The 24,064-nt window shown below is 35.0% G+C and overlaps 1 protein-coding gene across 1 annotated transcript; it reads left to right on the top strand.

The window, feature by feature from the left end:
* Positions 1-1,954: 1,954 nt before the first annotated feature.
* Positions 1,955-23,771, top strand: LOC138700580 (uncharacterized). Its single transcript, XM_069827161.1, has 2 exons — positions 1,955-2,053; positions 23,018-23,771. Exons 1-2 carry the CDS (start codon positions 1,955-1,957, stop codon positions 23,678-23,680), a joined length of 762 nt encoding a protein of 253 aa, XP_069683262.1. The 3' UTR covers positions 23,681-23,771.
* The last annotated feature ends 293 nt before the right edge of the window (positions 23,772-24,064 follow it).

Here is a 24,064-nt window from a genome sequence, read left to right as displayed (position 1 = left end):
AACTGTTCTCTAATTAAGATTCTAAAGCTACAAAATTATATTAATGAAAATTCCGGAGTATGACTTTGAACTCAGAAATGAAGTTGGTCTGTAGATAATATCCACATTCCTGAAATTCATGAAGCTCCAGTAAATAATGAACATTTTATATGCGAGTTGCCTTCGCACATACCTCACTTGTCTTTCGGAAGAAAATAGTTATATCTTCGGTCATAGTACTTTGTTTACCGAATAGATAGTTTGTCGAGGAAAATGATGGACATTATGTCGAACTGTAGTGATTAATGGTTACAGAACTGAGCAGTCGGAGTCTAAAATCTTTTAAGTACACTGTACTTAGAAATGTTTTTAATGAACAGAACTAGACTCTTGCGGAATTTTCTAAATAGTCTTAAATGACCAAGTTGTTATTTCTTTTCTCCTCTCTCGTCTTTTTTTCTTTTTTTTTATTATCTTGATATAGTAGTAGTAGGGTTTAAGAAGGGCGCGTCAGCTACTATGGCTATTTGCGCCCTTTTCTTGATATATTACTTAATCATTTGTATTTGTATGCCATTTAGTACGACTTTGCTAATCAACATTTTATGTCTTGTAACCCACATGCATAATCCTATTAGTATATTAACTGTATAATATATCTCAAGTGAATTAATCGTCGAATTTATTTCGAACATTTTAGGTCTTATAAATTGTGTGTTTGTGAGTGTGTGTGTGAGTGTGAGTGTGTGTGTGAGTGTGAGTGTGTATATTCCCCTTATGTTATGTAACTGATTTTGATTATGTGTAATTTTCTACTTTATTTTATAATATTATGTAACCGATCTTGACTATTTGTAATTTTATATTATGTAACTGATCTTTACTATTGTAATTTTCTACTATATTTTATGTAATTTCTAAGGTATTTTCTTTTGTGTTGTTTTGTAATCTAATTTTGTATTTCATGTATATTATTGAAACCTGGTTGAGTGGAAGAGAAGGCCTCATGGCCTTAACTCTGCCAGGCAAAATAAACCTACTACTACTACTACTACTACTACTACTACTACTACTACTGCTGCTGCTGCTACTACTACTACTACTACTACTACTACTACTACTACTACTACTATTACTAGAAGCGCTATTATTGGAGAAAAATTCGTTTCGGCACTGAGAATCGATGCCAGTATCCCTCAGATTGGCTCTTAACCAACTGATCTATGCCAGGATCCGATCCACAGCGCCGACCAAACTCTTGTCTTTCGTATCATCAATGGTCTACTATCTGCCTTTTTAGACATAAATGTCATATACAGCGTATTACGATTCTCACCCGACCGGTGACATCAATGACGTCACGCTGCAGCGAAATAAGGAACAAAACTGCTGGAAGGCGAGTCCTCTATCTATGGCGAGTCCTCGGCATCACTTCATTTCCCCCTTTGATTTGATTACCTGATTGGGTTTTTCCGAGGTTTTCCCCAACCAAAAGGCAAATGCCGGGTAATCTTTTGGCGAATCCTCGGACCTCACCTCATCATCGTAGAAAATTACTACATTGTAAAACTGTAAAAATTGTAAAAATTTGTAAAAATGTAATTATAATATTGTAAAATTTTGACTCGTTCCACATCTTAAAGCTTCATTGCTCATGTAAGATCTATGGAAGATAATGAATGAATGAGTGGCCATCATGGCGGCTGTACGAATTCTTTTATGTGTTACGCTAGCAAGATTTTGCGAAATTTCCGTACTGTCATCTCGTTCAAAGAAAAGAGAGCATAAACAATATATTTCTTGAACCGGTAGTAATAACTGGTCCGTTGACATGTTCGCTCATAAGCCATTAACGTATGTCTTTACATTGTGCCCATTACAAACAATAAGTAGAACACACCGCCATGACAGGACAGTGCACGATGTTATTCGTCTGCTAATTCCCGCTCTATATAAGAACCAATCAGATTCAGTGATGGCTGTTGATGGATACTGCCACCACCTCTGCAAGCTGATGGAACGGGTGCAACACCGGTGGAGCATCAATGACGTCATTGTTGAACATCGTGATGCTGTCAGATTGCTCAACGCTGAGAATACGTTAATAGGCCTATAGACCAGCGCCGGGCATGGGAGCGGCTCCGTATAGCCGGCCAGAGCTGATCTCGCTCCGCAAGGCATGCCGGGGCAGAACGCTCACGCAGTGGCGGACTCACATTACAGCTGCCTTCCCTGCATTAATATAACAAGAGCCACGGTTGTTCTAGACATTCAGTCTGTCAGTACATAATAGTTTATAAGGATATTACAGCAATCCATTGTACAGTACACACTTTATAACACTCTTATTAATTTAATGAAATAAATTTCGCTCTATACACATACACACACGTACGCACATACACATCATTAGGCTTATTTACACAATCTATATGCACAATGCTTTAACAATTACATAATGGTATTAATAATATAAACATATGTAATAAAGGATTTCAAACAGAAACACAAAAAGAAAATTAATGATAAACATTTTCTTACACTTTTCTTTTGCATGAATGAACTTACTTACTTACTTACAAATGGCTTTTAAGGAACCCGAAGGTTCATTGCCGCCCTCACATAAGCCCGCCATCGGTTCCTATCCTGTGCAAGATTAATCCAGTCTCTATCATCACACCCCCCCTCCCTGAAATCCATTTTAATATTATCCTCCCATCTACGTCTCGGCTTCCCTAAAGGTCTTTTTCCCTCCGGCCTCCCAACTAACACTCTATAGGCATTTCTGAATTCGCCCATACGTGCTACATGCCCTGCCCATCTCAAACGTCTGGATTTTAAGTTCCTAATTATGTTAGGTGAAGAATACAATGCGTGCAGTTCTGTGTTGTGTAACTTTCTCCATTCTCCTGTAGCTTCATCCCGCTTAGCCCCAAATATTTTCCTAAGCACCTTATTCTCAAACACCCTTAACCTATGTTCCTCTCTCAGAGTGAGAGTCCAAGTTTCACAACCATACAGAAGAACAGGTAATATAACTGTTTTATAAATTCTAACGTTCAGATTTTTGGACAGCAGACTGGAGGATAAGAGCTTCTCAACAGAATAATAACACGCATTTCCCATATTTATTACATGAATGAACTATTGTAACAAAATCGTACTTATATCGATCTGAAATCAATATTTTCTATTGAAACAAAACTTTTTGAAGCTCAATAACCAAAATAACTATGTAGTTGTTTTCCGAGACTTATGAGGTCGTTTCATTTGCAGAAGTCGTTCAATGTTTGAAACAAATGAATTAGCCATGTTCAATTCCAAAATATAATTTAGGTTTTCGTCTGACATACAGCTTCTCAGGTGGATGCACCTTCAAAGTTCGCCAACCTACTGCATAGTCAATCACTGCAATGACAGCGAGTGACGTACAGTATGCAAGCTTCACACCGCTCGGGAGAATTGCTCTTCAAAGTAAACAGCGCTCATTTCTCAGAATCACGTAATGTGCCCACCCCTGCTATAGACCTACAGAAGCGCATATTTCATGGCGCGTCACCGACTGAGTACAGCAGAGGGGGAGGGGAAGGTAAGGAGTGCAGGCCGTGCATGGTACAGTTATTGCAGTAGCCGTAATGTTACTAAATGCTTCATAGAAACATAAAGATTTCCTCGTAAACGGTGAATGTTAGAGAAAAACTTATTTAGATTTCCATATCTCTCCTCATGATGTATTATCATTTTCATTTTTGTGCAAAGATTACCATCCACCCTGTATAAAAATTATCATGTTGTTCCTTTAATTTTTTTCTCCGTCGCCTGAATTGTCAAAAGTAATGAGTAAGGAAATGTAGAATCCATTTCTTTAAATAGGCCTATTACTTACAAAACATAAATACCAATTGCATACACAATATTTAATAATATTCTAAATTCATATTCCATTTGGTAATGACACACGTCTTTCAGTTATTACTCCCTTCTGATAAGCAAAATTCATCTCGTCATACATTCGCTGAGTAGACATACCTTATAAAGTTCGTTCTTCCAGTCTCATATCGCACTTGAGAATTCATCTCTGTACGAGATGACGTTTCTTTTATAAGACTTTGTTTGAGGATTGGTTTCTTATCGCGCGCGCATCACTTTTCAAGTGTTTCCAGTCTTACGTCATATGAATCGCGTCCTCAAATATAAAACAAAAGTAATATGAGCAGACTGCGATCATATGAGAAGTAGGGATTTCCTTCAACTCTGTATGAAGGAACTCGAGGAAGTAAGGAAAAAGAAGTAAACGGTAAAACTAATAATGGCTGACTTCTTTCCTCTTTTCTATTTTTAAATGAAGTTATCAAAAATACTACTGGCCAGTTTCTGCAAGTAATGTTTAATTTGTTTTAACAAATTTTAAATTAACAGTCTGTTTATTTTTAAAGCTTTATTTAGGCCCATGTTTTTTTTCATTTCTTCAATACAATTCTGTTTAAAATAACCAACACTTAACTATAATATTTTTGCACTATTTTAACTAGTGAACAGCAGTTGGTAATGATTTTGAACATGTAGGTTAATTTTTGATTAGCTGAAATTATTCTTATAGGGTGCTATGCACAGACATTTCGCTAGCCCGCGCTACGATCGTGCTAAACTAGCCCCGGCTATCGACTGATTACTTGTACAGGATTCATATCATATCATATCATATCATATCATATCATATCATATCATATCATATCATATCATATCATATCATATCATATCATATCATATATCATATATCATATCATATCATATCATATCATATCATATCATATCATATCATATCATATCATATCATATCATATCATATCATATCATATCATATCATATATCATATCATATATCATATCATATCATATCATATCATATCATATCATATCATATCATATCATATCATATCATATCATATCATACCGCTAACACTGGTTTATGAATACGAAAAACGTTAGTTCGCTGATCATCCACCGTAAGCCCGCGCTAAGAATGTCTGTGAATACGGCCCTAAATTATTTTAAAGCTTTGTTTAGGCCTATGTTTTCCATTTCTTCAACATAATTCTACTTAAAATAACTAACACTTAACTATAACATTTTAACACTATTTTAACTAATGAATAGCAGTTGGTAATGATTTTGCACATATAAGTTAAGTTTTAATTAGCTGAAATTATTCTTTAAATTATTTTAAAACTTTGTTTAGGGCTATGTGTGTTCCATTTCTTCAACATAATTTTATTTAAAATAACCAACACTGAACTATAACATTTTTAACACTATTTTAACTCGTGTACAGCAGTTGGTAATGATTTTGCACATGTAAGTTAATTTTTGATTAGCTGAAATTATTCTTTAAATTATTTTAAAGCTTTGTTTAGGCCTACGTGTTTTCCATTTCTTCATTATAATTCTGTTTAAAATAACCAACAATTAACTATAACATTTTTGCACTATTTTAACTAGTGAACAGCAGTTGGTAATGATTTTACACATGTAAGTTAATTTTTGATTAGCTGAAATTATTCTTTAAATTATTTTAAACCTTTGTTTAGGACTATGTGTTTTCCATTTCTTCAACATAATTTTATTTAAAATAACCAATACTTAACTATAACATTTTAAACACTATTTTAACTAGTGAACATTAGTTGGTATTGATTTTGCACATGTAAGGTAATTTTTGATTGGCTAAAAATATTCTTTAAATTCTTTATTGTATAGTGTTATGACACGTGTAAAATGACAACCTGTTATAGTAGGCCATGATCCGTAAACAATAAGTTTACAAAATGTAATTTGTGCTGAAAGTTGTGACTAGTGTTGAATAATAATAAATTATAAATTAAGATTATAGTGTTATAAAGCTAAAATATGTATTTCTGTTTCGGAAAACTTCAACATTGTGACCAGCAGGTGGCAGTATAGGGATCTGAGTGAAGCAACTGTATCAAAATTCCGTATCATGTAATATTCTCCAACCACTCATCTTGCGTCAGGTCCATGTGAAAATGCACAGCGAGTAAATATATCAATAACGTTTCAGCAGCAATTGCTTTTTTGAGACAACATTATATACAATTGTTTATTACGAATCTTGTGTGTTCTGGTATGTTTAAGTGTTTGTTATCCATGTCCTAACCCCTAATATCCTATGTTCTTCCGCTGCTCTAAATCAATTACATGCTCTCAACAACGACACTCTATCACAGATGGCTTTATGGTTTGAATCTAATGGTTTCTTGCTTAATCAAGAAAAAACTATCAACTTAACTTTCAGCCTAAACTATATAATAAATAAGGACAACAGACTCAACTACACAACATTTCTAGGACTTTTTATATAGGGTAAACTAGGGTCTGTTGGACAGTTGGGCATGTTGGACACTTCATACTTTAACGTGTTACCTCACCGCTTGTGGGCATCACATTCTGCTAGAAGTCAATGACGGAAGTAGCCACGAATGGGGCTACTTCCGTCATTGACTTCTAGCAGAATGTGGTGCCCACAATTGGCGAGGTAACACGTTAAAGTACAGAGTGTCCAACATGCCCGACTGTCCAACAGACCCTAGTTTACCCTACTCCAGTTTAACATGGGATAAGCACATCGAATACATATGCACAAAGCTATCCAGAGTTTTATATTTGTTAAAGAAATTAACTACTTGCGTTTCTCAAAATTATTTAAGATGTGCCTACTTTTCTTTCTTTCAGTCGATAATTCGATATGCCCTAATTTTCTGGGGAAATGGAACCAAAATTGGAAGCGTCTTGATTTTACAAAAGAAAGACATTACAATTTTATATAAATCAAACTATCTGGAACATTGTCGGCCACTTTTCAAACAATCACGGATTTTAACAATCATAAATTTGTATATATATTATCTAGTACTTTACACTCGACAAAATATCGACAATTACTCATTAGTGGCCAATATACATGATCATGAAATTAGAAATAGTGAACAAATTAATATTCCATATTGTAGATTACACAAGAGCAACACAAACGTTTTAATTATGGGGATGAAATTATATAATAAGCTCCCAAGTCAATATTACAAATTACCAATCAATAACTTCAAAACTAGATTTTACAATTGGTTATTAAATAATCCTTTTTATTCTGTTGCTGAGTTTTTCAACACAAATTTGTATGACATTGTATTTTAATAAATAAGTTTATTTGCAATTTAGTTACTTTCCTTCAATTTAAAAGTTTCAAATCATTTTATGTTTTCATTGTATTACTTTAATTTTACTGTTTCTTTTATTAGTGTTTTTTAAAATGTATTTATATGTTTTTTCAATTTATTCTGACGAAGCCTAAAACTGTATGTCTAATGGCCAAATAAATTGAATTGAATTAATAGGACTTTTCCAAATCATGTCTTTCACATAGCTCCACATAATGGGATGACGTCAAATGGCTTCGTAGACCAGAGAAAGTAACTGTCTCGACCAATCCATCATCCAAGAAAATACTTATCGAGCTTCCTAATATTGAATCCAATGTGAGAACGCCTCATGATGCTGAAAGAGCATATTTAGTTGAAGCTTTGCTCAGGTAGAGCAAATTGTTGTAGTACAAACACATGTATACAATTGAGGTCATGTGCTTTCTGTATGGCCCGAACCTGCACTTCAGTACAGATTGTCTTTCTGGGAGCGACGCTTCCTGCAGGATCATGTCCCATAAACCTTTGAAGCCACAGTGTAATGTCACATCTGGAAGGTGCATTTCGTTTCCCGTACTATCTCATGTAGTTTCATTGCATTTGGGTTGTGCTCCTTGACTCTAAAAAGAAAAGAAAACACTGGTGCAATGAGTCTTTTCTTGCACACTCGCCATTTTGTAAGAAAACAACCGAACATCGGAGCGCTCTCAAGAGTCTGCAGTGGTTGGGAACTACCAACTGTTGTGAAACATTATGCACAAAATAGGTTAGAAATTTCCCATGGTTTTCAAGTTATTGAAGTTCAGTTTCGTAATGTTATTTTCACACATGATGTAATTTTTTATTTAGTGATTTATTTCTATATTTATTATTTACTTATTTATTTATTTATTTATTTATTTATTTATTTATTTATTTATTTATTTATTTATTTATTTATTTATTTATTTGTATTATATTGCACGAAATGCAAATATAAAAATTGGAGATTTATTCTTCCAAGAGGTGGAAAAATTCAAATATCTTAGAGCAACAGTTACAAATACAAATGACACTCAGAAGGAAAGTAAACGCAGAATAAATATGGTAAATGCCTGTTATTATTCGGTTGAGAAGCTTTTGTCATCCAGTCTGCTGTCTAAACTCTTATAAAGTTATAATTTATAAAACAGTTATATTACCGGTTATTCTGTATGGTTGTGAAACTTGGACTCTTACTTTGAGAGAGCAACATAGGTTAAGGGTGTTTGAGAATAAGGTTCTTAGGAAAATATTTGGGGCTAAGAGGGATGAAGTTACAGGAGAATGAAGAAAGTTACACTATGCAGAACTGAATGCATTGTATTCTTCACCTGGCATAATTAGGAATATTAAATCCAGATGTTTGAGATGGACAGGGTATGTAGCATGTATGCACTAATCCAGAAATACATATAGAGTGTTAGTTGGGAAGCCAGTGGGAAGAATATCTTTGGGGAGGTCGAGACTTAGATGGGAGGATAATATTAAAATGAATTTGAGGGAGATGGGATATGATGATAGAGACTGGATTAATGTTACACAGGATAGGGACCGATGGTGAGCTTATGTGAGGGCGGCAATGTACCTGCGGGTTCCTTAAAAGCCATTTGTAAGTAAGTATTATGTCTGTAGTTGCAATAAAACATTCATAACATAAAATATTAGCATTTACATACGTTTTTCCACGGAATTTTTATTATACAAAATATGCACCTATATGGGGAGACAAAGAAGAAGGCAGAAAATACAGTATCAAAGACTGGAGAATGCTGGGTTTTTAGTGAAAGATTTGCCCTTGGGCAGAACACTATTGATGAATGAATGGATCGGAAACATAGGCATTACGACGTAGTGGAGAGAAACGACTAGAAGCATTTGAAATGTGGATATGGAGAGGAATTGAGCGTGTGAAATGGACAGACAGAATAAGAAATGAAGCTGTGTTGGAAAGAGTGGGTGTAGAAAGAATGATGCTGAAACTGATCAAGTAGAGGAAAAGGAATTGGTTGGGTCACTGATTGAGAAGAAACTACCTACTGAAGGATGCACTGGAAGGAATGGTGAACAGGAGAACAGTTCGGGGCAGAAGAAGGTATCAGATCATAGACGACATTAAGATTTATTGATCATATGAGGAAACAAAGAGAAGTCGGCCTCGGTAGCGTAGTTGGTATAGCGCTGGCCTTCTATGCTCGAGGTTGCGGGTTCGATCCCGGCCCAGGTCGATGGCATTTAAGTGTGTTTAAATGCGACAAACTCATGTCAGTAGATTTACTGGCATGTGAAAGAACTCGTGCGGGACAAAATTCCGGCACACCGGCGACTCTGATATAACCTCTGCAGTTGCGAGCGTCGTTAAATAAAGCATAATTTAATTTTTTTAACAAAGAGAAAGACAGAAAGTAGGAAAGACTGGAGAATGTTGAGTTTGCAGTGAAAGATCTGCCCTTGGGCAGAACACTATGAATGTATATTGATATGAATATAATGAGTAAAGATTAAATTGAAAACCATTGTCAAGGCATTCCTATCTTTGGACAGTTGATTAAACAGCAGCGAAACTGACAAAAAATGCAATATTGATATCTTTTTAAAGTTGTCACATTGGTAACACTTAAAGCAAATTTCTTCCCATAATTCCCATCGGAACACAGTTACAGCACTCCGACCCAATGCGGCAAGCTAGGAACTTCTATGGACACACAACTTCAATCATAAGAGTTAAACCCTTCCCCCCCTCCCCGGATAAACACTCTGTTTTATGCAGAGATGATACAGGGACATCACTTTATTTTTACTAACATTTTTAACATTAACCTGGCTATACTTGGAAAGACTGTTATCCTCCTTCCATTACAGGAGTTTGGAGTTGCTAGTGCAATATGGAAAGAAATTATTTTACTAGCTATAGGATGAGAGAAAAGTAGTGTATCCATTTATGTTACAGGGAAATATAGTATTACGATTTTCAGTTTGGTCATTATTTTACTGTTTGGTCATTATTTTACAGTATTTTTATCAAAAAACAGTAAAATAGTAACAAATTTTTTTCACAAACTCAAGTCTTCAGGCGGTTATATACATTATGTAATGTCTACTTTATTCAGCATAAGTTACTACTAACCTAATTTATTCCTGAGAATTTTGTGAGCACTTCCGCAAGGAACCCCAATTTCTACAGCTAACTTCTTGACCGACTTAATAGGACCTCGCTGCATACTTTCTCTAGCATCTTCTACAGCATCTTCTGTCACCTTTGTTGGCCATCTTACACTTTTCTTCCTTTCTGTACACTCTGTTGCTCTAAATTTATCTACCAGATTAATGACTTTCTACGAAAATATTCCGTAAAGATATAATCAGAAAATTGTGAAAAAAAGGAAAACTGTTGTTCACATTCGGTTACATTGTAATTGCAATTTCCATCATCGTCCTTCATACCTACAAACAGTAAAACAAAACTCTTGTTTAAATAATGCTATTAAGTACCGTGCCATATTATAGGGTACTGTACTTTCGGTAACTCTAATCTTCACTTGTGCTCAGTCCACACAGATAAATTCAGTTATGCTACACACCATACCTGTGTGAAAATAAACTTCAATAATATAAGTTTTTCTTCTATAGAAAATGCAACATATTTCTGAAACACACTGTACTCTGTACTGCTTATTTCACTGCTAGCAACAGTGGCCGTAAGTTTGTTTGATTGACGTTAGCAAGGACATTAGTGAAAGGGGTGGGAGTCAAGTACATTTAGAAACGCAGGTACAATAAAAATTGAAGTAAAAATAAAATGATGTCCCTGTAGTATCTGTTGTTTCTGTCCAAATCACCATATCATACACAATATCGATTTTTATCTTAAAAGTAGTTAAGAAATAGCTTTAGAATTCAGGAATACAAGTAACTACAGTTCATGGCATATGGAATGATCGCTAGAGAGCAACCAGAAATGTGGTCTGTTAGTTACTCTGGTGCACAGATTTATGATCACGGATTATCAGGACTTGTTTGACCTGTGATCAGTTTTTCATCTATGTTCTGCTCGTCATGTCATATTAAATCAATAAAATCATCGATTACTCATGAATGCAGTTGTGTGCAATAGATTTGCAGGTGCAGAAATTAGGAACAGTTTTACTAATCCTCTGATTAAAAGGTTAATGGATTTTATATACTAGTAAACATCCGTGTTGATATTGTGAGGTGAATGAAAAAATGGCTTAGTGAGCGATGTGAATGGATGAAATCAATCCGCGCTGAGTAACGTCTGCAATGTTTTACATTTCTTTCTCAGCGGTCTGGTAGTTGCCGTACTCAACATTAGGTCTGAATTTTTTTACAATTCGTATTGAAGTCTTTTGATATGAGATGGCTGATGAAAAAAATCTGTAACATATTATTTTAAGATTGAAAAATGTTTAAAATAATACAGAGTGATTCAGACCACCCGTAACAGTAATTAATTTCGGAAATTAGTGCATTAAAATTTTCGAGACAAAAATATTTATAACTAAAGCACATGTGAACTTTCACTCGAGCTTGATTTCATCAATCAGCCTTAACAGCAAGTAGAGTCAGTGGCGTATTACTTTAAAATTTCAAATGAGAGTCGTTGTCAAATATGTTACCATTTGATAGAGCTCTTCAAAACAAACAACCTCCATAGGACACGTTTTTATTAATTTCTACTCTTTCAATGAGAAAACGTACGAAAAGACAATGGATGATTCAGACCACCCTTAAGTCATTTATTTCGGAAACTAGTGCATTAAAATTTTCGAGACAAAAATATTTATAACTAAAGCACATGTGAACTTTCACTCGAGCTTGATTTCATCAATCAGCCTTAACAGCAAGTAGGGTCAGTGGCGTATTACTTTAAAATTTCAAATGAGAGTCGTTGTCAAATATGTTCAAATATGTTACCATTTGATAGAGCTCTTCAAAACAAACAACCTCCATAGGACACGTTTTTATTAATTTCTACTCTTTCAATGAGAAAACGTACGAAAAGACAATGGATGATTCGGACCACCCTTAAGTCATTTATTTCGGAAACTAGTGCATTAAAATTTTCGAGACAAAAATATTTATAACTAAAGCACATGTGAACTTTCACTCGAGCTTGATTTCATCAATTAGCCTTAACAGCAAGTAGGGTCAGAGGCGTATTACTTTAAAATTTCAAATGAGAGTCGTTGTCAAATATGTTACCATTTGATAGAGCTCTTCAAAACAAACAACCTCCATAGGACACGTTTTTATTAATTTCTACTCTTTCAATGAGAAAACGTACGAAAAGACAATGGATGATTCAGACCACCCTTAAGTCATTTATTTCGGAAACTAGTGCATTAAAATTTTCGAGACAAAAGTACTTGTAACTAAAGCACATGTGAACTTTCACTTGAGCTTGATTACATCAATTAGCCTTAACAGAAAGTAGGATCAGTGGCGTATCACTTTGAAATTTCAAATGGGAGTCGGGTCCAAATAAGGTACCATTTGATAGAGCTCTTCAAAACAAAATATTTTCATAGGGAATGTTTTTATCAATTCCTACTCTTTCAGGTGGTCTGAATCAGCCTGTATTTTATACCTACAGTGCTTCAATGATTTCGAGATTCCGTTACTATAGATACAGAAAAGCAAGGAGCTTCCATTTAAATCTATATTATGTGTTTGTAACTTATCTTTAAGACTTTAACGTGCTGTACGTTTCATTAAATAATTCCATCTCTCTTTAGAGTCTTCCGTGTATAAGTCATTTCGTATAAACTTGATTTCTTACAAAATCTTCATTATCGTTACAGATATTTTGTAAAAATGACTGTTTACACTCATTCAACTCTTCAAATCCTATAAATTGCATCCTGAGTTTGTAACTTTCTCGTGTTAGTAATTTCATTTAATTTTGATTTCATCGCAAAATCCTCATTATCGTTACAAATATGCGTTAGAGCTTAACAGGTTTATTTTTAGATACAAACACGAATTATTTGCAACTAAAATGGTGATAAATTGTTCAGTAATCGTTATATTAAGGGAACATATTTTTTATACCATTTGATTGAGATTCTTTGATGGCAATCTGCTATTACTGACGATCGTCCTGTGGTTACGGACTCAAAATTCAGGTCGAAGCTTGGCGTTTGATCGTAATTTCTTCCCCTCGGGAGTTATAATTCTCCCCCTCGAGTTACTGAGGGAGTTCTTCTGCACGAGTGCTTGGTTTGGGCCAACGAATTGGAACATCTTTTGAGACAGGATCAGCCGAGGGTGTGGTTCTAGTTATCCCCGTGAATAACCACTACGTAGCAGTCCATAAAGATTTCTACGAACAGAGTGAACATAAATGTTAGTATAAAACCACATATCTGAGTACAGCTTTTCCTTCTAAACTATTGAACTCGTTTTGTTGTTATTTTATTTAGTAGGTTGCTAGTTCATCATTTAATGTTATTGCAAAGTTTGGTTTCGGTATAGTAGAATTTAACTCGGGTATTTGTGATTATAAATTTAACGCTTCTGTGCGATGTAATGTTAAGCCATGAACTAACAATTTTTCATCAAAATAGCCTATTTAAAAAATTTTAAATGCTCTCATAAATTGGTACGAGTTATTTTAATTTTTGTATACTAAATGTAGAAATATGCAGATTATCGGAGATACATATAGCTTCCGTCATCAAGAAAGGCTAGATAAGTGTTTGGTCTCTTAATGAGAGCTATTCCCTAGAATTAGTCAAACAGATAGGTTCTCCTCTGTGTTTTGCCTTCGATAAAGACGGAACCGACACATAGCTGAATTATTCTGCATATGAAAACTATAATGTGAAAGGGTACCAATGAATCAAAATTTAAGAAGTGATTCTACAATGTTAAAGATTAAAGATTGTGTTTTATTTAACAACGCTCGCAACTGCCGATGTTATATCAGCGTCGCCGGTGTGCCGGAATTTTGTCCCGCAGGAGTTCTTTTACATGCCAGTAAATTTGCTGGCATGAGCCTGTCGCATTTAAGCACACTTAAATGTCATCGACCTAGGGCGGGATCAAACTCGCAACCTCGGGTACAGAAGGCCAGCGCTATACTGACTGCGCCACCCAGGGCGACTTCTACATGTTTAAATGTAACAAAACTTTTATTAAATTTTTCCTTCGATGAAGAACCGTTAAGCAGGAAAACAAATAGACTTTGCCCAATATTTGCAGCGCTCTATTGCGGTAATGGCCCGAGAGAAATGGTTGAGTGCTATACAAATAAAAGTAATCTGAATAGTTAATGTCTTGAATATTTTTTTTGCATATCAAATCGTTTAGCCATGAATTTAAATTGAATAATTACGAAAATAGTTGAAATAAATATTGCAATGCAACGCACTATCGCGCGCCATCGACTGAGTACAACAGAAGGGGAGGGAAGGGTAATAATAATAATAATAATAATAATAATAATAATAATAATAATAATAATAATAATGGTTTATTTTAACTGGCAGAGTTAAGGCCATTCGGCCTTCTCTTCCACTCAACCAGTATGATAAAAAATTACTACAGTGCTATGAATATAACATAATTAATACAATACAATACAATTCAAAGCAATACAATACTACAAATACAAGACAATATAATACATAATTAATATAATACAATGACAATTCTTTTCGTTTTCACAACACCAATAAAATAATTATGTAATAATAATTTTATTTATTTATTTATCTATTTATTTATTTATTTATTTATTTATTTAATGTGCTGTACAACAGCCAGTGGCCAATTACAGTTCAGCACAAATATAACAAAAACATAAAACAAAAATAATTATTACACATAAATATAATTACAATTACAATAATGACGATGAATGGATAACTAAGAATACTATGAGACAATGTTAATTGAGTATAATGCTTAAAAGAATACATAAATGATAAATCGTTGCCAAGAGCAAACAAAGTCTATACATTGAAGGGATCGAATTCGCAGCCATGCATGTTGGCATTTTTAATGCATCTGGAGACTGGTGAAAGAAATTTCGAATTTCTAGTATAGAAAAGTTTGTGGGCTCTCATATCTTTTGTAAATAATAATAATAATAATAATAATAATAATAATAATAATAATAATAATAATAATAATAATAATAATAATAATAGTAATGATAGTCATATCTAAATTAAATTAAATTATTAAGCTCGATCACAAGTAGGCCTATAATTTTTTAATTTGACTGCGCCCGTAAGAAATCGTTTAGCCTTTTCTTGAAAGTGGTTATTGTCTGGCAGTCCCTAATCTTCTGAGGTAGAGAATTCCATTCACGGGGAACTGAGACAGTAAAAGAGGGATGTTCTATGGGCAGGAATTGCTAGGATTTGGCTCTCCTGTGACCTGGTGTTTAGATTGTGACTGGAGGATAAGTAGTGCAGGCGGCGCTGGTTAGAGTTATTGCAGTTGCCGTGGTGTTGCCAAATTCTTCATAGATACACAACAGTTATTTCTAAAACGGTGAATGTTAGAGAAAAACGTATTTAGATTTTTAAAATTTCTCTTCACGATCTATTACCAGTTTCATTTTGGTGCAGAAGTTACCATCTACCCTGTAAGCTTATATCATATTATTCGCGAAGGTCAGGTATATATCTTGACCACCAACTGAAGGGAAATTCAAAATTATGTCTAGCTTAGACTGAATTTTCCTTTAGCTACAGGCTACAGTCAATTTTTAAAAAGTCATGCCTATTTTCTGTGGATATTATGGAAGACTATTTATACATTTTTAATATAAATAAACTTGTAATGGGATATTTCACAATATGAACTCACTAGTAATTTCTGTGTTAAGTAATTTCAATTCATTAAGTGAGGAAAATTATCATTTTTTCGGTACGATACAGAAAAGTTATTTAGAAACCAAATTTTACCTATATAAAAAAATCTGTATCATTCATATCATAGCACATTCAACACTTTCTTTCCTGGATTGACTGAAGTTTTCCCGTGTTTTCGTACTAGAAATAAAGAGCTCTACATTTTATTATCGATTTATTATATTTAGATTTTTTTGTCAATACTGATTAATTAATCTCTCTCTTATATTCTTTGTTTGTTTATTAAATTTCCATGATTGTGTTTAAAAAACTGTTTTGGATTTTACTATGTGTATTTGGACACACTATTCTGGAATATAAATTATTTATAGTTTCCATCATCAGGATGATATTATATCAGTCGTGGAAAATCGGAAATATTTTTGGTTCGTTATATCAAGCTAATTCAAACGTAACAAAGCAGGTGATCTTTAAGGTGTTGTACTCTGTTGCTCTAATAATAAAATGTAAGATAGCATCTATAAGTTAAACATATGAAGTAAAAATACATTATGTAAAACATGAAACCTTATCTTTTAAATATTATTTTTGTTTCCGTGACATCAGCTGTATTCTGTGTTGTTGTTTACATATGTCTCAGGGAACATATATGTAAACAACATAAATTAAGACATCAACGTATTTTTATTCGATGAAAAACCGTTTAGGTAGAAGTAATATTGGAAAGCAAATTAATAGATCAAGTAAGACAATTCTATTGCCCAAGCTGTGCTTATTTAATGTATATAAGCCCTATTTGTCTATTGTTGTTGTTTAGTCTGTTCAAAAGTACCTATAATTTCTTTAATTTTGCTAGTATTCTGAAGCTAAAAATGTGTCGTTAATTGCTTTGCACAGATTTTGTTTTTAAATTTTTTTACTAAAAATTACATCATCCTTAAACAATTATCACAATTGTTACAAATCATACGACTTTGGGAACTTGATTCTTTACAGTTTAATATTATGGATCCTAATGTACAGTCTTCAAGAATTTACAAGGACAATTTTTGTGATAAACACGTAAGAAAAATGTAATTTTGTAGTTAAAAATCGGGAAAAAAAATCTGTACGAAGCAACTATGGAATTCACAACACATTTTTAGCTTCAGAATACTACACTTAATATTTTAGGAGAACATTCGCTCCGGCGCCGGGGATCGAACCCGGATCCTTGGTTCTACGTACCAAGCGCTCTGACCACTGAGCTATGCCGAATTCAATCCCCAACACCGGACCGAACCTTCCTCCTTCGATGTTTCCCTTTGTGGCCTGACTCCAAGTTAGGCATATATAATATGTTGACGTGTATCCAATGTCAACAGCCATTATATTAAGTGTTAACATTACAGATAAATTCTGTGGGACAAATTAAGATATCCGTAATATTCAGAATATTAGGTAATTAAAGAAATGATACTCCTGAATAGTTCATTCTTTATTTGTAATATTTGTTTATCCTTAAAACTCAAGAATAATGGTATTTTACAAACAACTTCAAATTAGTGTAACTCTGAAAATATTGAGTTTAGAACACATGTTTATATGACACTTTTTGCTCAATGTCATCGGAAATAAGTTCCGTAAATGACGGTAAATCTTCGTGACTGTATGTATGTATGTATTTATTCACACTGCAATGGGTATATACCCGGTGGCAGTGGTAACTAATTACACTCAATAACGACAATAATAAACACAATTAATAATAAATACAATTAATAATAATACTAATAATTACTACTAACAATAATAATCATAATCATAATAATAATAATAATAATAATAATAATAATAATAATAATAATAACGATAATAACAGGGAACATCCTAAATTAAATGAAGCACGATCAGTTAAAATAACATTTAAAGTAAATCTAATTTGTACCCCAAACCTATGTTCGAACTAAAACCCACGAGTATGATATGTTCATATCTACACAAGTACCTTTCAACACTACACTCATTTCGCTGTCAACTCACTTACTGCACAGGAACTACGACACATTTCACTGATTCTATCCTGATTTCACTAACACTTCAAAAACATTTCACTGTTCAAATACTTTGCACTGCCACTATAAACTATAAAGCTTCACTGACAGGAACACGTTTCACCTACTCAACACACTTCACTGACACAACATAATTCTTCACTGATACAACACTTCAATAACAAAATATCAATTACACCCTTTAAATACTGTGTATAATTATCGTCTATTAGTAAAGTCCTTAAGCCTATTTTTAAATATATTTTTGGTTGTTGGTAAAGCCTTTAGTAAGTCTGCAGGTAAAGCATTCCAGTCCCTGATAGTACGATTGAGAAAAGAAAACTTTCCAGTGTCCGTCCTCTGTCTTCTTTCCCTCAATTTATAAGAGTGGTCGTTCCTTGAAGAGTAATTTGGCGGCTGCAACCTATTTTTTATTCCTCTCCAGGCAGGCTCACCTCTGTATGTTTTGAACAGTGCGCATAATCGAATTCGCGTTCTCCTGTCCGTGAATGTGTCACCCTGTATATATTGGCTTTTCTTTATTACTTTCAATTTGTTTCTCATTATGTGGAATAATGAAACAGAACATTAACGAAAAGTGGAAAAAGAAATTCAAATGAAATTATTGTTATGGCCTACAACTACAGAAATTGTTAATGATGCTCGTAATGTCTTACATCTAGTAAGTTGAATTTACTTCAGGAGCGAAAGCGAAAAGACGGGTTGAAATAGTATAAGAATTGAGTGAAACAATGGCAAACGAGGAAATACAAATGTACAAGAAGCAGTGACAAAACAAGAGGTGGAGACTGAAGCCTGGCGCTCAATAGACTGTTGACTTCTCATTGTCCTCCAGCACTTGTCTTGTCACACTGAGACAAAACACTAACGCCAGACTCCTTGTTCGCGCATGCAAATTAACCAGCGCAGGCAATGTAATTAATCTTGGACGACGCACGGGAAACAAAAGCTGCCCATCAAGACTGCTTGTTAGGTCTGGGTTATCTTGGTTCAAGCCCAGAGCCATGTTTCGACAAGCACAACACTTTTCTTATTAGTCCATTCCAGACTTCTTTTTCTCTCCCGATTTTTTCAGTGTCTCGACATTTTCTTTTCCATTTGTATAATACCTCTTGATGGATTCTTGATTGTGAAAGATGTAGCAGTGCTTCATGTGTAACCCTGTGTTGTAATTTTTGTAGTGTAGTTCTTTCTTCTTCTTTTTCTCCTTTCTTCACATTCATTTGCAAAACTAGAATAATTCGTACTGTTCCAAAGTTTTTCTGAAACGTAAGACAGCGCCCGGATATACAGGGTGTAACTGAATGACTTTTTCAAATTTTGAGAGGATACATAGTAGTAGTGGTAGTGGTAGTTTTATTTTTCCTGGCAGTATAGTACGTTCCAGAAATACGTTCGCGTTTTCCAGTGACGAAAGAGCATTCAATATTGAATCATATTTTCGCACAGATACTGTCGTCCGTTTGCCTACGTCGCATCCCGGTTTCCCCCAACCGCTTCTGCTCGCCCCTCTGTAAAGTCTAGTGAATGGGCTGTATTCGCTCTTTTCTGAAAAGATTAATTTCTGTTAGGAATTGGAACTCTACGTAATATTATACAACAAAATAATTTAAATAAAAGGGCCTCGTTAAGTAATTAACTGTCACGTGACAGTAGATAGCATGTTTGAGTAATTTTATCTTTTCGGTTCGGGCAGGAAGTGAAGATTGAATTTACAGTACGTAAGGTACTCTTTTATAGAGTAGGTACAGAATCATTTCAACATGAGTTACTAGTACGAAGGACGAAACTGATGCCACCGGCGTAGCTCGGTCGGTTAAGGCGCTTGCCTGCCATCACAGAACAGGAAAAACAACATCTCACATTGCTGTAGATACTCCATTTCTCATATCGGGTCGTGGACTCCTCGGTGAAAAATCTCCACCATATCATCTTTTAGGTCGGAGTCTAAAATCTTTTAAGTACAGTCTACTTATAAATGTTTTTAATGAACAGAACTAGACTCTTGCGGAAGTTTCTAAATAGTCTTAAATGACCAAGTTGTTATTTTTTCTCTCCTCTCTCTTCTTCTTTTTTTTTCTTTTCTTTTTTTTTATTATCTTGATATATTACTTAATCATTTGTATTTGTATGCCATTTAGTACGACTTTGCTAATCAACATTTTACGTCTTGTAACCCACATGTATTCTTCTATTAGTATATTAACTGTATAATATATCTCAAGTGAATTAATCGTCGAATTTATCTCGAGCATTTTAGGTCTTACAAATTTTGTGTTTGTGTGTGTGTGTGTGTGTGTGTGTGTGTGTGTGTGTGTGTGTGTGTGTGTTAGTGAGTGTGTATATTCCCCTTATGTTATGTAACTGATTTTGATTCTGTGTAATTTTCTACTTTATTTTATATATTATGTAACTGATCTTGACTATTTGTAATTTTATATTATGTAACTGATCTTGACTATTGTAATTTTCTACTATATTTTATGTAATTTCTAAGGTATTCTCTTTTGTGTTGTTTTTTAATCTAATTTTGTATTTCATGTATATTATTGAAACCTGGTTGAGTGGAAGAGAGAGGAGAAAAAATAACAACTTGGTCATTTAAAACTATTTAGAAACTTCCGCAAGAGTCTAGTTCTGTTCATTAAAAACATTTATAAGTAGAGTGTACTTAAAAGATTTTAGACTCCGACCTAAAAGGTGATATGGTGGAGATTTTTCACCGAGGAATCCACGACCCGATATGAGAAATGGAGTATCTACAGCAATGTAAGATGTTGTTTTTCCTGTTCTGTGATGGCAGGCAAGCGCCTTAACCGACCGAGCTACGCCGGTGGCACCAGTTTCGTCCTTCGTACTAGTAACTCATGTTGAAATGATTCTGTACCTACTCTATAAAAGAGTACCTTACGTACTGTAAATTCAATATTTACTTCCTGCCCGAACCGAAATTAATGTTTTCAGAAAAGAGCGAATACAGCCCATTCATTAGCCTTTACAGAGGGGCGAGCAGAAGCGGTTGGGGGAAACCGGGATGCGACGTAGGCAAACGGACGACAGTACCTGTGCGAAAATATGATTCAATATTAAATGCTCTTTCGTCACTGGAAAACGCGAACGTATTTCTGGAACGTACTATACTGACTACTGTGTGTGGGGCGGTTGGAAGTTTACTAGTAGAGGGAGTACATTAAAAAAACTCAGGTACAATAAAAATTGAAGTAAAAATAAAATGATGTCCCTGTACATAAAATCAAAGTAGGAAAAGACTGTCTGAGAAGTACGCTAAAATAACTTCATAAATCGTTTCTCCCTTATGGGATAATTATAAGAGCAGAGTCAGTAAGTCTAAATTATATCTACGCTGTGTTAGGGTAATGCTGACATGTTGCTTTGAATCAACGATCATCCGTCTGTGAGAGCCCGAAGACTTCACTCTCGTCGGCAAGGGCATCCGATTGAACCGTGTAATAGTTGACACTATTGGACCCATGGACGTTAACAACCACCTGTCTCAATAGCTTGCGTGTTAATTCCAACATGCTATGGGATTAGTGGCTTCTAGAATTAGGTAATAGATACCTCAAATGAGGCTTGCGACGAAATGGCTGCCTATAATCACTACAGCTTGTATGCGGTAATTATAAGCGGTACAACGTGTCTTCTCAAATCACGATCTCGACCATAAACAAGACATCTACGGGCTTAAATTAATGACATCTTCTCCTGAAGTTTTCCAACAGTTCCTCACCAGAGCAGTAAAGTTACAAGCCCTCTATTTGCCAAGTTTAGCGTCTTTATGCTCTAAATTCAGATTACCTCCACCAGGTTGCTTTGATGCACTTAGTTCAGGAGGAAACCGGAAATGTTGGTGTATTATAACATTTCACTAAGATTGCATGTGAAGGTTATACTCTGTGTCAGGAGGACCATGTTAAAGAAATAATTTCTTGAGTTAATGAAAAAAAAATCCTGTGTTACCAATGTAATTTCTAGGCATTAAATATGGTTGTATTTTTCTTGGACTGATAACATGAAGAAAATATGACACAAATGACAAACATAGAACAGACAGGGGATAAATGAAGCGGGAGAGGCAGAAGCAGAATATACGGGAAAACAAGAAACGAAAGAAAAAATGAGTGAGGAGGAGAAGAGAAAGGAGGTGATTTTATAGGACAGAAAGCAAACTGAGAAATAGAAGGGAAACATGTAAAGAAGAGAAAGGAGAAGTGACTGGAAAAAGAGACAAGGGAGAAGCTGCTGAAGAAGAAATAAAAGTAGGAAAGAAAGAAGACGAAGCGACTGTAGAAGAAGACATAGGAGAAATGCAAGAGGAAGAGGTGTCAGGAAAAAGAATGAGAGAAAAAGAAGATAAGGGAGAAATAGCGACTGGCGAAGAAACGACAGAAAGAAAGGAAGACAGCAGAGAAGAAGAAAGAAGAAAAATAAAAAAAATTATGAATAGGAACAGAAGCGAAAAGTGAAGAACTGACAGAAGAAAGAGACACGGGAAGTGTTGGAGAGCTAAAGGACAGGAGAAAGAGGAGCGAGAGAAGAAATAATGAAAGAAAGAGAAGCAGAAGAGTGGAGAGAGAGGACTGGAGAAAGTGGAGCGGGAGAGGAGTGGAGAGAAGTTAATAGGATAAGAACTGACGGAAGAAGAAAAAGAAGAAAGAGAGGCGAGAGAAAAAAGGATGGAAGAAAGAGGAGCAGAAGAGTGATGACGGAGGATAGGAGAATGTGAAGTGGGAGAAGTGTGGAGAGAAGAAGAGTGATCGAAAGGAACTGAAGCAAGACAGTAGGTGTCAAGAGAAGAAAAGCGGGAGAAGAAGGAACAGGGGGAAGAAAAGTGAGAGAAGAGTGGGGAGAAGAAGGAAGAGGAGAAAGAAAAGCGGTAGAAGAGCGAGGAGAAGAAGGAAGAGGAGAAAGAAAAGTGGGAGAAGAGTGGGGAGAAGAAGGAAGTGGAGAAAGAAAAGCGGGAGAAGAGTGGGGAGAAGAAGGAAGTGGAGAAAGAAAAGCGGAAGAAGAGTGGGGAGAAGAAGGAAGTGGAGAAAGAAAAGCGGAAGAAGAGTGGGGAGAAGAAGGAAGAGGAGAAAGAAAAGCGGGAGAAGAGTGGGAAGAAGAAGAAGGAAGAGGAGAAAGAAAAGCGGGAGAAAAGTGGGAAGAAGAAGAAGAAAGAGGAGAAAGAAAAGCGTGAGAAGATTGGGAAGAAGGAAGAGGAGAAAGAAAAGTGGGAGAAGAGTGGGAAGGAGGAAGAGGAGAAAGAAAAGCTGGAGAAGAGTGGGGAGAAGAAGGAAGAGGAGAAAGAAAAGCGGGAGAAGAGTGGCGAGAAGAAGGAAGGGGAGAAAGAAAAGCGTGAGAAGAGTGGGGAGAAGGAACAGGAGAAAGAAAAGCCGGAAAAGAGCGAGGAGAAGAAGGAAGAGGTGAAAGAAAAGCCGGAGAAGAGTGGGGAGAAGAAGGAAGAGGAGAAAGAAAAGCGGGAGAAGAGTGGGGAGAAGAAGGAAGAGGAGAAAGAAAAGCGGGAGGAGAGTGGAGTAGGGACAGAAGAAAGACAACAAAATTAATGGCACTGGTGATGTTAAAATGACAGTGATTGTTATGTTCAGTATACATTGTTATATATAACGTGCGTATTACTTGTCGATATAAGACATCTTCGTGTATCATCTTTTGAGAACATGTCGATTCATGGTAGTCTCTCCAGTAATATTACTTGATTTCTGCTTCTAACCGTAGCTTAGGAACACTTTAATTTGAAACAATCGCGATATAGATGAATGTTATATCTGTCATTTGCATGTTAAAGGCTAAAAGGCATTAGGAAAATGAAACACTGATTCGAAATCGCATTTCGATTCCCAATAGACAATGGAGATTTAACTTTTTATATTTTAGACGTTATTGAGTTTCATATTCGCTTGTCAATAAATGTCCTATAGACATAGCTG

Source organism: Periplaneta americana, chromosome 5, assembly GCF_040183065.1.
Source record: "Periplaneta americana isolate PAMFEO1 chromosome 5, P.americana_PAMFEO1_priV1, whole genome shotgun sequence".
Lineage (NCBI taxonomy): Eukaryota > Metazoa > Arthropoda > Insecta > Blattodea > Blattidae > Periplaneta > Periplaneta americana.
The sequence above is the reverse complement of the archived record's forward strand: the minus strand, read 5'-3'. Positions and strand labels throughout refer to the sequence as shown.